Below are 20,291 nucleotides of genomic sequence, written 5' to 3'. Positions count from 1 at the left end.
TTCACATTCATTTTTAATCCAATGATTTCCAAACTTTAATCATGAATCATGATAATGTTTGATGACATTGTACTCTTTCCAAAATGTACAATCTGAATATAAATAATTGTGAATTCTGAATTTCAAATTTACTTCTTTTAATCAATTTAAATATCAAATCTTTCTAATTTTCATCATTAAGTGTTTTGAGTCTAAGCTTTGTAAAACTTACTGCATAATTTCATATTTAGTTATGAACACTTAAAGTCTTATACATTATGAATTGTAACATTTGGAAGAGAAGATCAATTCCTACATAATTAACTCAAGTATAAAAACTATATATCTTATTCAAATTATGCTATTGATCACAAAGTGTTTAGTGATCATTGTGTTGTATTAGAAAGTAGTGTACTTTCTATTCCAGTGTAGAATCAGAAGGTGGTGTGCCTTCTTGATTGTGTTAGAGATTAGAAGAAGGTCTTAGGATGAGGCTGCATAATTTCTAACACAGAGTGTGAGACTAATATATACTCCCTCCGGTCTCATATGTAAGCAAAAAAAAAAAAATTGGAGTCTCAAATATAAGCAAAAATTAATTACAATGGTTACAATTAAATATACCATTCCAATTTTACCCTCAAATTTAGTTTTTCAATATTCATGTTTATTCCTATAATAACTCCACTTTTTACACTTCCAAAAGAGCATTTATTCTGAAACGTTGCATTTGTTATCATTGGCTTTTGAAAAGTCATATCCTATTATAAATGGTGCAGTATCATCTTGTACAAAACTCCATGAGTCTTGTTCTTCCTTTTTTTTGTTTGCTAGAAAAATTATCATATGAGTTTTGCACAACTTCAATGAGTTCATCAACTGATTTTGAAACTTCCTTTTGTTGTAATGATTGAATGGCATTGAAAAAACCCAGATCTAAAACATTTAAATCAGGAGAATTCGGTGGTTGACAAGATAAACGGATGTCAAATCCTCCTTCAGAAGCTGCTTTACGAAATTCTTCATCGTCAATAGAAACATGACACGGAGCATTATCTTGTTGTATATAAATTGTTTCCATTGCATGTTCTCTCGGCCATTTTTCTTTAATTGCAGGTAACACTTTATTGATTAGAAAATTTCGACTAACTTCTTTAGTGATAGAAGTAATCGGTTTAGTTTCAAGTGTACCCGAAGCTCTATTGATACTTGACCTTTTTGCTGCAACTTTTTGAACAAGAGGAAAGACGCCAATTTTTCCCGAAAATATCTCCTTATCACCGTCATCAAATCTAGGCCTAGCGACTGCTACTAAAAACATGACTTTTCCAATAAAATTTTTATTTTTGCATGTGCGATATGGCTCATCCTCATTTTCAAGAAGGTAGTAGTTAGCTGATTTTTTGGTCATGTAGAACCATTTTTCATCTATGTGGACGATATTATGCATAGACTTAAACTCCGGATCATGAGGAAGACTAGTTTCTTCAAGCATGGACAAGCAAAATCTAAGACGATCTTTCATATTGCTATCTTTCATTTGTGGCTTTAGAGCATTTGAATGCCGACGCAAAGTCCCATCCTTTACAAACTTAAACAATGCTGTTTTGCTAATGCCCAAGGCAAATGCGAGGCTCTGAAGAGTGCTACGTTTAGCTAACGAAATATCCCGCACTTTTTCAATATCTACCGCAACTCTTTTCCGACCACAATTTTTTGTTCTTTTATGAGACGCATCACCTGTTTGAGATACTTGCTTCCAAATTCGATAAATAACATCGATGGATACCGAGTATTTGGATGCCAACCATATAACAGTTCCGGATTTTAGTTTTCCACCACAACTATTCTTTATCAATAATTGAGCAATTATTTTCCGTTGATCATTGTTTAAAAATGATCTTTTTTTCCTAAAAGTTTCAGGTTCATGTTGAACCATTGTGGACACTGCATGAAAAAATTGAAAATAATTAAGAAACAAGTATATGCTGCTACGCTGCTACTGTCTCATGTTTGTTACTACATGTTCTTATTGGCAAACAAAATATGGCTCTGTAATGAATAGAAAACAAATGATGACACTCCATTTATATTAATTTATGCATGTCTCATGTTTGTTGCTAATGCATGACTCATGCATGTTTTATATTTATAAACAAAATATGGCAATGTAGTAATGAATAGAAAACAAAAAGTAATGATATGATATGAAAAAAAGATGACACAGTAATGATATGAACAAACAAAAATATAATGATATGATAAAAAATCTTACTAGCTGCAATACTTTCAGTTTCTCCATCACTTTCATATTGATTAAATTCAGTCTCCTCTCCATCTTCTTCATTTGGAATAAATTCACTCTCTGCAATTTTATAAAACAGTATTAAAAGTGAAAAAAATTAATTAAGTTGTTCAAAAATTATCTAACATAAAAGTATTAGAGCATATTACCTTCTTCCATGACATGAACTTCATTTGAATATAAAGCATCAACATCAATGTCCTCATTAATATTAAAAAAACCATGTTCAAAATCATTTTCACAATTGAACATATTAGCTTCTTCCATGTATTCTTCATTTGATGAACTACCATGTAGGTCCTTAAAAGACAAGTTAAAATTACTTGAAGAAGGATCATTTAGATTAATGGATGGTGCTATGTTGCATTCCATCATTTCATGATCAATATATGGAGTGTTTAGATCAATATTAAGAGGCATTTTTATGAGAACCAAAAGATAATGATACAGGAAATGTAAAATTTTGGCTATGAAAATGAGAACCAAAAGCTTTAGTATTTATAGAACTCACTATGAAAATGTTAAATTTCTACAGGGCGGGACCATGGAAATTTAGGCGGGTGGAGAATACAGTAAATGGACTAAGAAGTGTTGTTTTTAGGCGGGACAAATTTCTACAGGAAATTTTAGTAAGAGTAAGTGGAATATATAACCACTAAATGACTAACCATTAAATGGTATTAATAAAAATTGACTAACCATTAAATGGTTATAATAAAAATATTAATTTATTTCTAAATTAATAAATAAGGGTAAATATGAAAAAAATGTATATTTTCCATTACTTAAATGAATATATAGCCACTTTCTTAAAGGGTGAGCTTTTTTTTTTTTGCTTACATATGAGACCGGAGGGAGTATATATATATATATATATATATATATATATATATATATATATATATATATATATATATATATATATATATATATATATATATATATATATATATATATATATATATATATATATATATATATATATATATATATATATATATATATATTGGTATTCTTTACTTTACACATTTATTTTTTCGCATTTTAGTTCTAAAAGTTCATAGAAAAATAAGAACACCATTGGTATCGCTCTTGATCGAGAGAATAAATCAAAAATACTCGATAATCTAATCCACCCCCTCTTTGATTATAATCTATATTTACATTCGGTATCAGAGCAAATTATAGGTAACTTGTTCCTAAGATCCAGATGAGTAACAATAAACTTATTTGTTATGTAGTGAATACTGTGATTTTTGAAAGACCTGCATGAAATTACATTTTGAAGCACAAGGAGCACAAGTTTAGAATGCTGTAGAAAATAGCTTGTTTGTTACTACAAGCATTATCAATGACATTAGTACACCCAAGATTAAAAGTTCATGGGATGAAGATGATAAGAAAAATGTTATTTTTGACAAGAAAGCAAAAAATATTCTTCAAATAACACTAAGCATATATGAATTCTTTTGTGTATCTCAATGTACAACAACGAAGAAAATATGGATACATTAGAAGTTGGCCATGAAGAAACCACTGAAGTAAAAAGATCAAGATTGAACATCCTAGCTCAAGAATATGAATTATTCAGAATGCAAACCGGGGAATCAATTCTTGACTTACAAAAAAAATTATGCACTTGACAAATCAATTGATAGCTCTTGGTAAGACTTTTTATAACTATGAAATTAATCTTAAAGTGCTTAGATCTTTGACCAGGACATGGCAACCGAAAGTAACAGCGATATAAAAAAAGAAGAGTTTATCCAAAATGTCTTCCGCAATATTGTTCGGAAAACTCCAAGAGTATGAGATTGAACTTGAGAGACTAGAAAAACATGAAACTCAAGATAAAAAATCCAAGAGTATTGATTTAAAAGTTGATTCAAGGGAAGAAGTGGAAAAAGATCTACCAGATGAAGATGAGAACTTCATTCTTCTTGTAAAAAGGTTAGGTGAATTTTTTAATAATGATAAATCTTTAACCTTTGCAAAAAAGAATAAATTTTTCTAGAAGAAGGAAACTTCTACGGTAACCCAAATTTTCACTTGCTTTGAATGTGGGAAGCAATGACACATGAAGTCGAATTGTATAAAACTTTCTAAAAAATTGATCATAACAGGAGAAAGAAATCAAAATCCAAAAGGACCTATATTGCATGGGATGATAATGAAGTAAGTTCACCATTTGATTCGGAAAATAAAGAACGCGCAAATCTTGCTTTAATGGCATCACATCATTCCGATGATGAAGAAAATGGGGTTAGTAACAAAAAACTTTATAATGATAATGATGCACAAGAAGCACTAAATGAATTGATCGATGAATGTAAGATTCAGTACAAAACAATGTCAACAAAAAAATAATTTAATCTCTTGAAGAGAAAATTAACACTATGCAAAAATATTTTGACAAAGAAAAACGTAATTATACATGCAATGATTGTGATTCTCTTTCTTTTCAAATTGTATAATTAAGAAGATTTATTAAAAGATATGAAAAGGGACAAGTTGGGTTGGAAAGTGTTCTTAGTAGACAAAGATATTTCAATGATAAAAGTGGACTTGATTGTTCAAAATTTGATAAGCCAAGTACTAGTAAAACTATCTTTGTTAGGGAAAGTGACCAATCCAATAAAGAGAAAGTTAACAAAGTGCAAAATATTCATCATCATCCTAAGAAAAGGTTTGTTCAAACAAATTTTTATGTTCCTAGATATAAAAGTCACTTTGTTCCTACATGATTCTATTGTGGTTTAAAAGGTCACACACCTAATGCTTGCTATGTAACAAATTTTAGCGTTCCTAGTGGCCATTATGTATGGATTAAGAAATGAACTAATTATCAAGGACTCAAGGCAGGTTAGGTACCTAACAAATCTTAATTTTTTTGTAGGTATGCTTGAAGGCCAATTAAAATTTGTGGTATCTTGATAGTGGTTGTTCTAAACACATAACCAGAGACAAAGACAAATTTTAATCTCTAGTGTTAAAGGTCAAGGGATATGTTACATATGGGGACAAAAACAAAGTAAAGATTCTTGGCATATGCAAAGTTGGATCATCACCTTTCACAATAATTGATAACATACTCTATGTATTGTCGCAACCTGAAAAATACAGTGCGCGAAAAAACAACCGGCGAAAGAAAATGACAGAAGAGTCGCCACCGTGTGTTATTCATCCCAAAGGAGGGAAAGGAAACGCTCGAAGTAAATCTGAAAAAAGGAAAGGACAAGACGGGGTCTTGCAACCAAATCTTGGGTTCGGGAGTCGGTTATGCGAAGGGAAGGTATTAACACCCCTACGCATCCGTAGTACTCTACGGGATCCACTTTTGTAGTTCTTGTCTAAAGGGTGTGAGTTTATCTTGTGCTGTTTACCAAAAAAAAGGGTTAAATGAAAATGACTCGCGCGGATGTCGCATCCACTGCATACGTATCTCATCTGAATATGAGAATCAGAGTCTTCGTAGCTCGGCTGACCTATGGGTTAGGGGGATGTGTGCTCGCTAAGACATCGCGTCTTATGCCTACGTATCTCATCTGGAATGAGAATCAGAGCAAGCCGTAGTTCGGCTAACTATGGGGTTATGGATTGGGTTTTGGACGAACGACGTCACTACGCAATCTACCGGATGCTCGACCTTTGGAGACTTACTCGCCTGTAGTAGAAGGAGTTAACGTGTTGCTTTGGGTTTTAGGGTTTGGGATGCTCAAGGGCAAAAAGGCAGTCCTTGACGAAGGAACCGCGCTACCTGCAGGGATACGAACACATACAAAACAAACATGTATAAAGTAAATGTGCCAACAAGGGGCTCAGAAGTAAATTGATAACACGAAATTATATCATATTTTAGGACTTAATTCAATTAAATTTTATTATTATTTATTTCAGTTCACTTTATTTTATTAGATATTACGCGGTATTTTCTTCCTATTTGTCTCAGGTGGCTTATTTTGAAGCACAAGTAAAAATGGAAGAAAAGGAGGTGCAAAAAGGAAAGAAAATGAACCAAATGTCAAAGCCCAGCCCAAAACACAAAAGCGCAGGTGCCGTGCATGTGACGGACGTCACAGAGGGCGTGACGAGCGTCACGCCTTGCACACTCCTGTGACGGACGTCACACATGGTGTGACGAACGTCACACCATTCCCCTACATTTTTGGCGCAATCAACGCCTCAGAGACGTTGAGGAGACGTTGAGGAGTGTTGAGCCCTATATCCACGCCATGCATTTATGCACGTTGAAGACCTTTTTGGCAGCGGAAGCGGTTACTCAAGCATATATAAATAGCCACTTGCAAAACCAAAGAGGGCTCCGAAGCTTTTCCACATTTTTTCCTTTGCCGTTTTCGCTTTTGCATATTTTCTTTTCCAGCAACTTAACATTATTGTTTCTTTATTATTTTTACGAGTTCTACATTATCTCTCTTGCAATTTCTATTTTCCTTTTTCCTTTTTAGCATTTAGTTAATTCTTTTCGTACAATAGTTTCTACACCGGAAACTATTGTGCACCTTTTTATCGGATCTAACCTTACGTTAGAATCTAGTTTTATTTCCTTCGTTTTAATTTGTTGTTTAATTGAAGAATCCAAGAACAAATCCTACCGGCTTGTGGTGGAGTGTTCAAGACTATTGTTTACCTCATTCAGGTTCTTTAATTATTATTTAATGCTTTGTTTTATTATTTATTTATATTATCTGCCTGGGATGAGTCTGTTTATGCATGATAAGTATTTTAGTTTGTTTAGCATGTCAGGCTAATTCGCTTAGATATCGGTATGTAAAGTAAGCGGAATAAGGAATCAAAACTAAGTCGGTTAAATTAAGTTTAGAATTAAAATCACTCTTTTTACGGTCTCAATTTACAGGTTTAATAACAAAGGTTTTTACGAAAGTAAAAGACATAAAGAAGTTAAAATCAATAGAGCAAGAGTTTGAGGTTTTAACTGGACAGTGTAAATTAGACATTAATTCTAGATCAGGGCGAGAGCAAGTTTTAGAGTTAATTAAATTCCGATCTTTTCCAAAAAGTATTTTTGAAGATTGAATGTGAGGACGAGAGTTAAGCATTCGAATTTAATTATATAACCTAAGTCAACAGAGCGAGAGTTTGAGATAAGGGTGTTTAAATGGTCAGTGTTTTCTTGAAAAGAGTTTCTATGGACTGTATTGCTTTCAAAAAATGGTTTTTGACATAATTATAAGTGACAGCTACATTAACATAAAATCATGGTTTATTCAACAGAGCGAGAGTTTGAGATAAAACTTTTAATCAATAAAGTCAACTGAAAAGATTTATTTTAAAACCAAGAGACCGACAAAGGATTGATTCCCTAATTACGACGAACTACATACCGATATCTGCTTTATTAATATTTAATCTAGATCTCAGTTTAGTTTTTAGCTTTCCCCCAAACAATCAAACATTGTTCACCTTAGCTTTACGAAGTAACCTTAGATAACGGTATATCGATTCATAAGTCCCTGTGGGATCGATATCTTTTAAAACTACGCGATAGAACTGTGCACTTGCAGTTTGTACCCCAAATTCGACTCATAAAGTCGCGATCATAAATAAACAAATGCCTCCTATCGAGGTCTTCCAGCTAAGAAAGTGATAAAATGCGGAAAAGAGGTAAAAGTACCACACGGATAAAGATCCGAAGTAACGGCAATTAAAGGAGTAAGAAACCCAGGGATCTCCCAAGCTGATGCCATCAAAGAAAGGTGAGTCAGTACAGGTAATCGGAATGAACCTCCAGGGGGTATCCCACAAATAAAATGGGAAAACCACGCAAACCATCTCTGCAAGAGTCTGTGAGCCCTCACAAAAACTCAACAAAAGGGTTAGTGAAACACGATAAGCATTTTTTTCATGGATAACAGTATGGTTTCAGAAACCTCAAACCCTGTGACATACATTTCAGAAATCGTGTGATTAAACATTCAAGGCATATGTTTCACCCATTCATGCATAATTAAACCCGTGGGCAAAAACATAATGAAATTCATCCATCATACATTCAGATGATCCAAATTAAGAGCATAAAATCATGGGAATGAGGCAAACCTGATGGGAGAGACCGGTTGAAATCAAATGGCACGGCTGGGTTTGCAAGGCAATGTTAGGGTTTGCGTGAGATGAAAGTGTGTGAGTCAGATTGAATTTTTCAGAGCTGCCTGGGGGTTGCTCTGAGTTCTCTGTCAGGTTTCTCTTCAGGTTTTGTCCAGGGTTTTGTTCCAAGGAAACCTCAGAGTATTTTGCTTCTCTTCCTTTTTCTGTCTGATCTCCCTCTTTTATAACCTGATTTTCATGGCTTTGTGGGCTCAAATGAGAGAGGTCCAAGTCCAAGTTTTTTCTATTATATTTTATTTATTTTTTTATTATTTTTTTTATTTATTTATTTATTTTTTGTAAAAAATTATTTATTTATTTATTTATTTATTTTCGTTTTTTTTTTTTTTTTTTAAGTTTCTTGGATCTAATTCTGATTGACATGATGAAATGCAATATGAAATGCTAAATGAATGCATGAATGAGGAGGGCAAATTTTGGGGTGTTACAGCTGCCCCTATTCAATCATCAGCTAACCCGAGTAGGATGAAAGCGAACAGCTTATCAGACAAACGGGGTGAGCTGTGATTGAATACCAAAGACAGACCGAAAATTTGCGCTCCGAGAACACCACAAAAACACGGAAATACACTGCGCTGTTTATTTTTCTTCCGATCCTCTGGCTGGATCTGAATCAGTCTTCTGGCTTAATCTGGAGTTTCGATCCTCTGGCTGAACCTATACTCAATTTAGTCCTCTGGTTGGATATTAATTTTGATCCTCGGGCTGGATACGATTTTGATCTTCTGGCTAGATCTTCTTCGATCTTCTGGCTTAATCTGGAGTTTCGATCCTCTGGCTGAATCTATTTCCTTTGATTCTCTGGCTGAATCTACTTCGATCTTCTGGCTAGATCTGAATTGTTGCGATTTTCGATCTTCTGGCTAGATCTTCTTTGTTTCGATTCTCTGGCTGAATCTACTTCGATCTTCTGGCTAGATCTGGATTGTTTTGATGATAAATTCCCATCATTAGGATCCCGCATCTGAGGCATGCGCTGGTTGACCCTCTTTTGAAATCTACACCCAATTTTCATATTAGATATGCAGCTTCGAGAATATTCCACTTTTGGGCTTCGTACATATTCTTCGGGCTAGAACATGTTGTAACGACTCCTCAATTAGACTTGGGCTTGCTGGGGAAATAAAGCTTGTAGGCGACTTCACTGGGGAATCTTCAAATTGAGCCTTAGGCTGGCTTACTGGAACACGATTCTCAGGCTGAATCTTCGAAATGACCCTCAGGCTGGACCACTGAAACACGATTCTCAGGCTGAATCTTCAAAATGAACCTCAGGCCGGATCACTGGAAAACGATTCTCAGGCTGAATCTTCGAAATGACCCTCAGGCTGGATCACTGGAAAACGATTCTCAGGCTGAATCTTCAAAATGACCCTCAGGCTGGATCACTCACGCTTGATCCTCTGGCTGGATCTCATGACCTTGGTTGTAAAGTAATTCTTCAGTCTGCTTGGAAGAACCTGTTTATCAGCTTATGTGTATGCTTGATATGATATGCATGCAAATGCAAATGTTATGCATGGTGTAAAAAGAAATCTGCTTGGGGAAGCAAACTCCGGTAGGGAACAGATCGCTGTATCAATCCTTGAATGCTCTGTGGGGAATGATCCGTCTGCCGGGACCAATGAGCCACCAAAAATAAATTGGCTGCTTGAAAAGTTGACCTTGCGGGGGGAGTATCAACTATGGAAACTTTGTTCGGCGAGGCTCTGTGAGGAGAGTCTGTGGGGAAAACACTTCCTGGGGAAATGTCGTAGGAAACGACATTTGCTGGGGATATGAACTTGCTAATCGCCCTCAAACTGGGGATTAACAAATCTGTTAAAAATAATCTGTTGGGGAATGAGATGAACACTGGGAACACCACCCTCTCATCTGTTGGTTATGCAACCACTCCGCTGTTGCTAGGAAGATACAGTCTGACACTGTTAACTCCGCTGGGGATATATAGTTTGGATACTGTCAACTCTGCTGGGGAACATGCTCTGCTGAGGAGAGACTTTGTCAACCGCTTGGGGATGAGGATTCATGACTTGGCATCCGGTTCCTGTGACCTGCAACCAAAAATACACGTATGCCTCGGGGGAATTACTCGGTTTGAATTCACCGTCCGGGATTAAGCACATTCAAAGCAATTTTAAATGTTTTCCTGTGCAAATCATCTACAAAAGCCACCATTATGTTCATATGCAATATGTTTTATCAAAAATTCGGACATTTTTGCAAACAAACTGATAAATGAAAAATAAAGAGGCTCTTTAACTGAATTATTCGACTCTTACTGGGGAGAAAATTTGTGCCAGGAATAGGCGAGGGTATCAGGAAGCTGATCCCTGAAAAGAGGTGATCGCTATAAAAAGAGAACTATCCTAATGGCAATGGGGATACGGGGTCCCACCGAGTTTCGACTCTGCTATGGCTCGTATGTCCTCAAGACGCTCTGCTCATCTTGCTTTCTGAAGTGGATGATTAGTCGATCTTTAACCTTCGAAGATTGCCGGATTGAATGAAACGGTGATATAACACTGATGAACTCAGATCACAGTCATTCGCTTATTCCCTAACTTTTGCCTGGATCGCCCCCTTTTCGGGTTTTCAATCCACCGGGATACCCATTTTTGCCTGAGCCGCCCTTTTGGGTTTTCGACTCACCGGGTGTACTCTTTTTTTATATCCCTAATTTTTGCCCGAACCTCTTTATTCTTTTTTTTTGGTTCGTCGGGATGCCCTTTTTTTGCCTGGACTATTCTTTTTATCGTTCGGCGGGTCTATTTTATGCGAAGTATTTTTTTTTAACTGCGTCTGAGTTGACAAGGGATGGGAAGTCTTCGCCATCCATGGTTGTTAGCATCAAAACTCCGCCAGAGAAAATCCTTATAACCACGTATGGACCCTCATAGTTCGGTGTCCATTTGCCCCTGTGATCTGTGTTGGGATGAAGAATTCTTTTGAGTACCGATTCACCATCTTGATACTCCCGAGGGCGCACTTTCTGATCAAACGCTCTCTTCATCCGTATCTGATATAGTTGGCCATGGCATATAGCTGCTAGTCTCTTTTCCTCAACTAGGCTCAGCTGATTGTATCGGGAACGGACCCATTCTGCTTCGTCAAGCTTAACATCCAGGATTTTAATCCATAGGTTGATGGCTTCCTCAAGTCCTAGGATACAAGCTTCGTATTCGGCTTCATTGTTGGTACAGGGGAAAGTTATTCTGGCACAAAATGGCATATGAACCCCCTCCGGCGTGATCAACACTGCACCAACTCCGCGACTATTGACGTTGACCGCCCCATCAAACATCATAATCCATTTGGATTCAGGGTCAGGCCCCTCCTCCGGGAGTGGTTCCTCACAATCTTTCGATTTGAGAAACATGATGTCCTCATCAGGAAAGTCGAACCTCATAGGTTGGTAATCATCAATCGGTTGCTCTGCAAGATAGTCTGACAAGACACTTCCTTTGATGGCTTTTTGCGAAGTGTATTGGATGTCATACTCTGTCAGTATCATTTGCCACCTAGAAACCCTTTCGGTAAGCGCTGGCTTTTCAAAAATATACTTGACTGGATCCATCTTTGATATCAATAGAGTCGTGTGAATCAACATATACTGTCTTAGTCAGCGAGCAGCCCATGCCAAAGCGCAACAAGTTTTCTCGAGCAGTGAGTATCTTTGTTCACAGTCGGTAAACCTTTTGCTAAGGTAGTATATTGCATGCTCTTTTCGACCTGACTCGTCATGCTGACCGAGCACACAACCCGTTGACCTTTCTAACACCGTCAAGTGCATGATCAACGGTCTTTCTGTTGCCCCTGCGTTCTTCAACCCAAAAGGCATGACCTTGTAACAGAAGGTACCCCACGGTGTGATGAATGTCGTTTTCTCCATGTCTTCCGGCGCCATCCTGATCTGATTATAACCGGAGAAACCATCCATGAAGGAATATACGGAGAACTGAGTTGTGTTATCAACCAAAACATCGATGTGAGGTAATGGGAAGTCATCTTTCGGACTGGCTCTATTCAGATCTCTGTAATCGACACACATCCATACTTTGCCATCCTTCTTGGGTACTGGTACGATATTGGCAACCCATGGTGGGTAACTGGCCACAGCGAAAAACCCTGTGTCTCACTGTTTCTGAACTTCTTCCTTGATTTTCATTGCCATGTCAGGATGAGTTCGGCGTAACTTCTGCTTCACTGGAGGTATATCTTCATTCAACGGTAACCTGTGCACAATGATGCCCGTATCCAAACCTGACATATCTTCATAGGACCAAGCAAAGATGTCGACGTACTCACGAAGCAAACTGATCAACTGTTCTTTCACCTCGGCCCGTAGACTGGCCCCGATCTTGACCTCTTTCTTGTCGTCTTCGATACCAATGTTGATGGTCTCAATCACCTCCTGATAAGGTGTAATAGCTCGGTCCTCCTGTTTCAACAACCTGGCTAACTCTTCAGGCAATTCACAATCTTCCTCAGCCCCTTCTTCGGCTTGATAGATAGGATTATCGAAGTCATACTTGGCCATAGCAGTGTCGTTAGTAGTGAGATCCGGGTGGTCCGCTCTGCATGATGGAGGATCATGCTTTACCTTAGAATGGGAGTTTTTTTTTGGAAAGAAAGAAAAAACGAAAAAAGAAACATTGCCATTTTTTTTGTAAAAGTAAAAAAACTGAAAGAAAGAGAACACAAAATTGTTTGCAAAAGCCGTTCTTTATTGATGATAAAAATAATTGTGAAATGTAACTAAATGGATGGCCCTACAAATGAGCCGTTACACCTTGGGCAAAGTGTAAGACTTTATTATGCATGTAATAAAGGAAAACAATAAAAATCACTCTTTCAGTAGAGTAACCCGGACGGTTTTTTCAGACGACCAATTGTCGAGCTTTTCTCCCGGGACACACGGGCGAATCCAGCTATCTAAGTCACAGTCGCTGTCATCCTTGTCTTCATCTGCAACATTGACGATGTGGGGAGAAACCAAACCCCCGCTGGAGAGAGTACCAGTTTCATTCTTCTGAGATCCCAGAGTATACCCCAATCCAAACTTGTCTTCTTTTATGATTGGCTCCATAAATTTGCTCAAGCCTTGGGCATTACCAGCCTTAACCACTTCAACAGCTTGCTTGTACGAAGAGATAGAAGTCCCGACCTTCTCAGACTCAGGTGAAAAGACAGCTTCGGGCACGACCTCACTGATGTTTATAGTTTTGAAGCCCTGACACAGCATCTCATGCATCTCGCCGTCCATCTCTACATACTTAAATGTAGACAGGTGGCTAACAAAAGTATCCTCTTCACCACAGACAGTGACGACCTGACCTTCTAGTTCATATTTGAGCTTCTGGTGGAGGGTAGAAGTAACAACACTGGCAACATGAATCCAAGGCCGACCTAGCAGACAGCTGTAGGCAGGCTGGATATCCATCACATAAAAGGTGCTCTTGAACACCTGCGGTCCAATCTTAACTGGCAACTCAACTTCGCCAAAGACAGCTCTCTTAGAGCCATCAAAAGCCCTCACAACTAAGTTACTTGGCCTCGGGATGGTGTCATCGCAATCCAACTTCATTAAGGCTTTCTTTGGAAGAACATTCAGAGAAGAGCCTGTATCAACCAAAACATGGGAAAGCATCACCCCTTTGCACTCCATTGTGATATGCAAGGCTTTGTTGTGATTCCTGCCCTCAGATGTCAGGTCATTATCGGTGAAACCTAGCCCCCGGCTAACGTTTACATTGGAAACTACCGACTCCAGCTGGTTAACAGTTATCTCTGGTGGAACATAGGCCATATTCAGTACTTTCAACAAGGCTGCTCTGTGCGCCTCAGAGCACAACAATAGTGAGAGAATGGAGATCTTTGAGGGTGTCTGATTTAGCTGGTCGACTACCTTGTAGTCACTTTTCTTGATAATCCTCATAAATTCGTCCACTTCCTTCTCGAATGCGGTCTTAGGAGGATCTTCCTCAGTAGTAACCTCTTCGGCGCCCATCTGTTTCCCTTTAGCCTTGGCAGCTGCCTCGGCTTCAGTATTCGCGCGTAATGTTGATGGTGCAAATAGGCGTCCACTGCGAGTGAAGCCACCAACCCCTCCAACATTGTCTACAACGGAGCTACCAATGTCAATGTCTTCTTCGTTAACTTTCTGCCCCTGGCAGTAGATATCAGCCCCATAGTGCCACGGGATAGCACTGTCTTTCTCATACGGAACGGGTCCTGGTATTGTGATGGTGATCGGACCAACCAAAGTCGGTTGAGGGCTGTCAGAGTAGATTGCAACTGGTGCTGAACTTTCGATGTTCACCGCTGCTGGTTCTGTACTTTCTGGGAAATATATTGTTGTCGGAACGAGTCTCTCGGGAACACATATTTCTTCAGGAGTGAAATAAAATGTCACCGTCGATACATCATTCTTCACTGGACGGGCCTGATCGAACTGAAGACAACCTTCATCTATCAGTTGCTGAATACCCCTTCTCAAACTGTCACATCCGTTTTCGGCAGCTTGACAATTTCTGCATTCTTCCCCACAGCCCGGGAATATATGTCCTTTCAGAAGCCGGTCTTTAACCACCGATAGCGAAGTCTTCACCTTAGTCACATCAGAAACCAAATTCAAAGTTTCCCCACTATCAACAACATTAATCCTCTGCCCGCCGTGAGCCGGCATCGGGTTCTGGATAACATTAGGCACCGGAGCAAAATTGATAGCTTGGGCATCTCTCAAATCTTGTATCTTTAACTGGAGAGCCTTGCAATTATCTGTAGTATGGCCAGGTGCGTTGGAGTGAAAAGCACATCTGGCGTTGACATCATAATCTCTAGGCAAATTATTGGGATCGATTGGTGGGGCCAGAGTTCTCAACGTAACCAGATTCATGTCAATTAGCTTGGGAAGTAATACTGAATAAGGCATTGGGATTGGCTCGATGACCCGGTCCGTCTGCCTTGGACGTTGTTGATAGTGTCTCTGCTGACCCGGATTACCTCCTTGTTGTTGATTGTTGTACCTGGGTTGTTGTTGCGGATGATATTGCGGTTGAGGAACAGGTGTTGGAATAGTGACTGCGGCCACTTGATCTTGATAATAATTATGGCGTCCTCTACCCCTGCCTCTGCTGGCATACACAACGCTTGCCTCGCCTTCTTTTCTTCGCTGACCGTTACCAGCAAACGGTCTCTTGGGACCTGATGAGTTGGAAGCACTATTGTCTTGAATTCGGCCCATCTTCAACAGACTCTTGATTCTTTCTCCAGCAATTACTATCTCTGCAAAGCTGATTGACGGGCAAGCAGCCAATCTCTCAATATAATTGCCTTGAAGAGTGTTCATGAACATGTCCGCCATCTCCCTTTCCGACATAGGGGGTTGGACAGACGCAACAATCTGTCTCCAACGCTGAGCATACTCTCTAAAGGTTTCCTTGGCAGTCTGAGACATACCTTGCAACAAGGTCCGATTTGGAGCCATGTCCAAGTTGTATTGATATTGCTTGACAAAAGCCTCTGCCAAGTCTTTCCAACTCTTGATGGTAGTACGAGACAAATGAGAATACCATTCACGAGAAGCTCCGGTTAGGCTGTCTTCAAAATAGTACATCCACGGCTTTTCATCTTCCGTGTGAGCTCCCAACCTTCCCAGATAAGATTGGAGATGAGTGCGTGGGCAAGAAGCGCCGTTGTATTTCTCAAAAGTAGGGGGTTTGAACTTGTGAGGAATCCTTACTCCCTGAACCAGACCAAGATTTGTGACATCAAAACCTAAGGAATTTTGAGATTCCAAAGATTTGAGCTTCTCAGCAAGCTCATCCATACGGCGAGTGGTCTCGAGGGCCTCGTCGTGCAAAGAAAATTGATCATACTGATAATCTTCAGTAACGGGGCGCCCGTTAATCCGAATTCCTTGATTCACATTGCACCTTCCGCCAATACCATTTCCAACATTCCCTGTGTTGCCAACATTACCCGGGTTTCCATCAGCATTTGCGTTACCCGCGTTACCAGTGTTCACAGGGTCATCAGCACTCCCAGGGTTACCAGGGTTTCCCTCAGCATTTGGTATCTCCACCTCCAGATCGGGTCTCGGTTGCTCAACCAATTCCCTCAGCTTTTCATGGCCTTCTGCCATACCAGTCATCAATGTCATGAACTGATCCATCCTTTCACGCATATCAGCCAGCTCTTTATGTACTTGGTCCATCGCTAGCTGCGGACGATTTTCCTTTGTCGGGTACCTGTGGACTCGCTTGGGACCAATAACTGCCTGATACAGGGAACAAACATTAGACACTGCGGTGATACCTGCAAAACAGACAAGGGTTAATATGCATGGTATGCGATGCACTGCTTGTTCAGTTTTAAGGCACCCCCGTTTTGAAAGGGAATACCCTGCAAATGAATAAGCATGAGATGTTGGATGCAAATATGCAGATGATGTTATGCAATGCAAAGGCATGTCAATCAGAATTGATGGATCCGCTTGAACATCTGTCAGGTTGCACTGCCTGGAGAGAAATTCACTGAGGAATATAATACAAGACCAAAACTCTGCTCCAGAAAACCGGGTTGGTTGGAGGTTAAGGTTTCCTGAATTTAGCCCGCCCCTCACTGGTAGGTTCTAAGAACAGAAGTTCGTCAGCTTCAGCCCTTCAGTCGCGAATAATATGTTTACCACTGAAGGTTTGGTATTATTACGGGACAAAAGACCTCCATTGACTCCCCTCAACAGGACATCCTAATAGCAAGTTCCCAGTCTCGGGATCCTCGGATTGAGCAGCGAGAATGCGCCCACCAGAGCTAACATAATCACGTCTCGGAGGAGAGGCCTCGACTGAGTTCTCGGGAAATGGTCACCAGAGTCGACGATTTCTAGAGGAACATCCTGCCGTTACGGAACACCCGTAAGACATAATATATCCAAAAGAAACCTCGTCTGGGTGTGGTTCGTCACGAACGACTTAACGTAGCAACACGCCACGCAAGCCTCATGATTATCCACTCTAAAACCTGTGTGTACACTCAAGCATGGGTAATGGGCTTATCTCTCATAGAACACCCCATCCCAACAAACAAACAAACAGATCCAATAGATACAACAGATGCATGCAAGCAGGTAAGCAAATAAATGTACAAAAGCATGAACACCCAATAAACAAGAAATCACACAAGCTAGGAGGGACTCGCTTATGGAAGATGGACCAGCAAGAGGTCAATTTCTTTCAATCCCCAGCAGAGTCGCCAGCTATCGCAACCTGAAAAATACAGTGCGCGAAAAAACAACCGGCGAAAGAAAATGACAGAAGAGTCGCCACCGTGCGTTATTCATCCCAAAGGAGGGAAAGGAAACGCTCGAAGTAAACCTGAAAAAAGGAAAGGACAAGACGGGGTCTTGCAACCAAATCTTGGGTTCGGGAGTCGGTTATGCGAAGGGAAGGTATTAGCACCCCTACGCATCCGTAGTACTCTACGGGATCCACTTTTGTAGTTCTTGTCTAAAGGGTGTGAGTTTATCTTGTGCTGTTTACAAAAAAAAAAGGTTAAATGAAAATGACTCGCGCGGATGTCGCATCCACTGCATACGTATCTCATCTGAATATGAGAATCAGAGTCTTCGTAGCTCGGCTGACCTATGGGTTGGGGGGATGTGTGCTCGCTAAGACATCGCGTCTTATGCCTACGTATCTCATCTGGAATGAGAATCAGAGCAAGCCGTAGTTCGGCTAACTATGGGGTTATGGATTGGGTTTTGGACGAATGACGTCACTACGCAATCTACCGGATGCTTGACCTTTGGAGACTTACTCTCCTGTAGTAGAAGGAGTTAACGTGTTGCTTTGGGTTTTAGGGTTTGGGATGCTCAAGGGCAAAAAGGCAGTCCTTGACGAAGGAACCGCGCTACCTGCAGGGATACGAACACATACAAAACAAACATGTATAAAGTAAATGTGCCAACAAGGGGCTCATAAGTAAATAAACAAAAGAAAACAAATGCCTCCTATCGAGGTCTTCCAGCTAAGAAAGTGATAAAATGCGGAAAAGAGGTAAAAGTACCACACGGATAAAGATCCGAAGTAACAACAATTAAAGGAGTAAGAAACCCAGGGATCTCCCAAGCTGATGCCATCAAAGAAAGGTGAGTCAGTACAGGTAATCGGAATGAACCTCCAGGGGGTATCCCACAAATAAAGTGGGAAAACCACGCAAACCATCTCTGCAAGAGTCTGTGAGCCCTCACAAAAACTCAACAAAAGGGTTAGTGAAACACGATAAGCATTTTTTTTCATGGATAACAGTATGGTTTCAGAAACCTCAAACCCTGTGGCATACATTTCAGAAATCGTGTGATTAAACATTCAAGGCATAGGTTTCACCCATTCATGCATAATTAAACCCGTGGGCAAAAACATAATGAAATTCATCCATCATACATTCAGATGATCCAAATTAAGAGCATAAAATCATGGGAATGAGGCAAACCTGATGGGAGAGACCGGTTGAAATCAAATGGCACGGCTGGGTTTGCAAGGCAATGTTAGGGTTTGCGTGAGATGAAAGTGTGTGAGTCAGATTGAATTTTTCAGAGCTGCCTGGGGATTGCTCTGAGTTCTCTGTCAGGTTTCTCTTCAGGTTTTGTCCAGGGTTTTGTTCCAAGGAAACCTCAGAGTATTTTGCTTCTCTTCCTTTTTCTGTCTGATCTCCCTCTTTTATAACCTGATTTTCATGGCTTTGTGGGCTCAAATGAGAGAGGTCCAAGTCCAAGTTTTTTCTATTATATTTTATTTATTTATTTATTTATTATTATTATTATTATTATTTTTGTAAAAAATTATTATTATTTTTTTTTTCGTTTTTTTTTTAAAAGTTTCTTGGATCTAATTCTGATTGACATGATGAAATGCAATATGAAATGCTAAATGAATGCATGAATGAGGAGGACAAATTTTGGGGTGTTACATGTATAAGTATTAAAGCACAACCTTCTAAGCATAAGCTAACTTTGTGACAAAGGTCTCAAAATCAATTTCACGAAAGATGAATGCATAATTGAAGATGAAGCCACTCATGAGAAAAAGCTTATGGGTAAAATAATTAGTAATATTTTTATGATTTCTTTAAATGATTTATCTTTGAAAATAAATTTTCTTGTGGTAAGCAATAATGACTCATGACTTTGGTACAAGAGAATAACTCATATTCATATGGAACACTTAAACAAATTAGTCAAACATGATCTTGTTATTGGTCTACTAAAGATAAAGATTATCAAAGATAAATTATGTGATGCATATAAAAAATGAAAGCAAACCAAATCAACTTCCAAGCCAAAGAATGTGGTAACAACCTCAAGGCCACTTCAATTGTTGCATATGGACTTATTTGGTTCGTGAAGGACAAGGAGCTTCGGAGGTAATGTATATGCTTTAGTTTTTGTTGATGATTTTTCTAGATATTCTTGGATATTATTTTAGTGCATAAAAACAATGCTTTCAAGGCATTCAAGAAATGCACAAAATAAGTACAAAATGAAAAATCCTTGAAGATTGTATCAAATTAGAAGTGGCCATCGTGGAGAATTCCAAAATGCATATTTTGAAGAGTTTTGTGAGAAAAATGACATTTTTCATAATTTTTTTAGCACCAAGGACTCTTCAACAAAATGGAGTGCTTGAAAGTAAAAATTGACCCCTAGTTGAACTTGCAAGAACCATGTTAAGTGACTCATATCTACAAAAGTACTTTTGGGAGGATGTGGTTAGTATGACATTTTATGTAAGCAATCAGGTTATCATTAGGCCAATCTTGAAAAAGACTCCATATGAACTATTCAAGGGAAGAAAGTCAAACA

The 20,291-nt window shown here is 39.0% G+C and overlaps 1 protein-coding gene across 1 annotated transcript; it reads right to left on the bottom strand.

Annotated features, from left to right (window-relative positions):
- Positions 1–760: 760 nt before the first annotated feature.
- Positions 761–3,008, bottom strand: LOC127136479 (uncharacterized). Its single transcript, XM_051063028.1, has 2 exons — positions 2,255–3,008; positions 761–1,926 (listed from the first exon to the last, which is right to left on the bottom strand). Coding segments are annotated over exons 1-2 (1,167 nt in total). The 5' UTR covers positions 2,256–3,008.
- Positions 3,009–20,291: the final 17,283 nt, after the last annotated feature.

Source organism: Lathyrus oleraceus, chromosome 4, assembly GCF_024323335.1.
Source record: "Lathyrus oleraceus cultivar Zhongwan6 chromosome 4, CAAS_Psat_ZW6_1.0, whole genome shotgun sequence".
Taxonomy (NCBI): Eukaryota; Viridiplantae; Streptophyta; class Magnoliopsida; order Fabales; family Fabaceae; genus Lathyrus; species Lathyrus oleraceus.
This window is presented reverse-complemented; position numbering and strand designations above follow the sequence as displayed.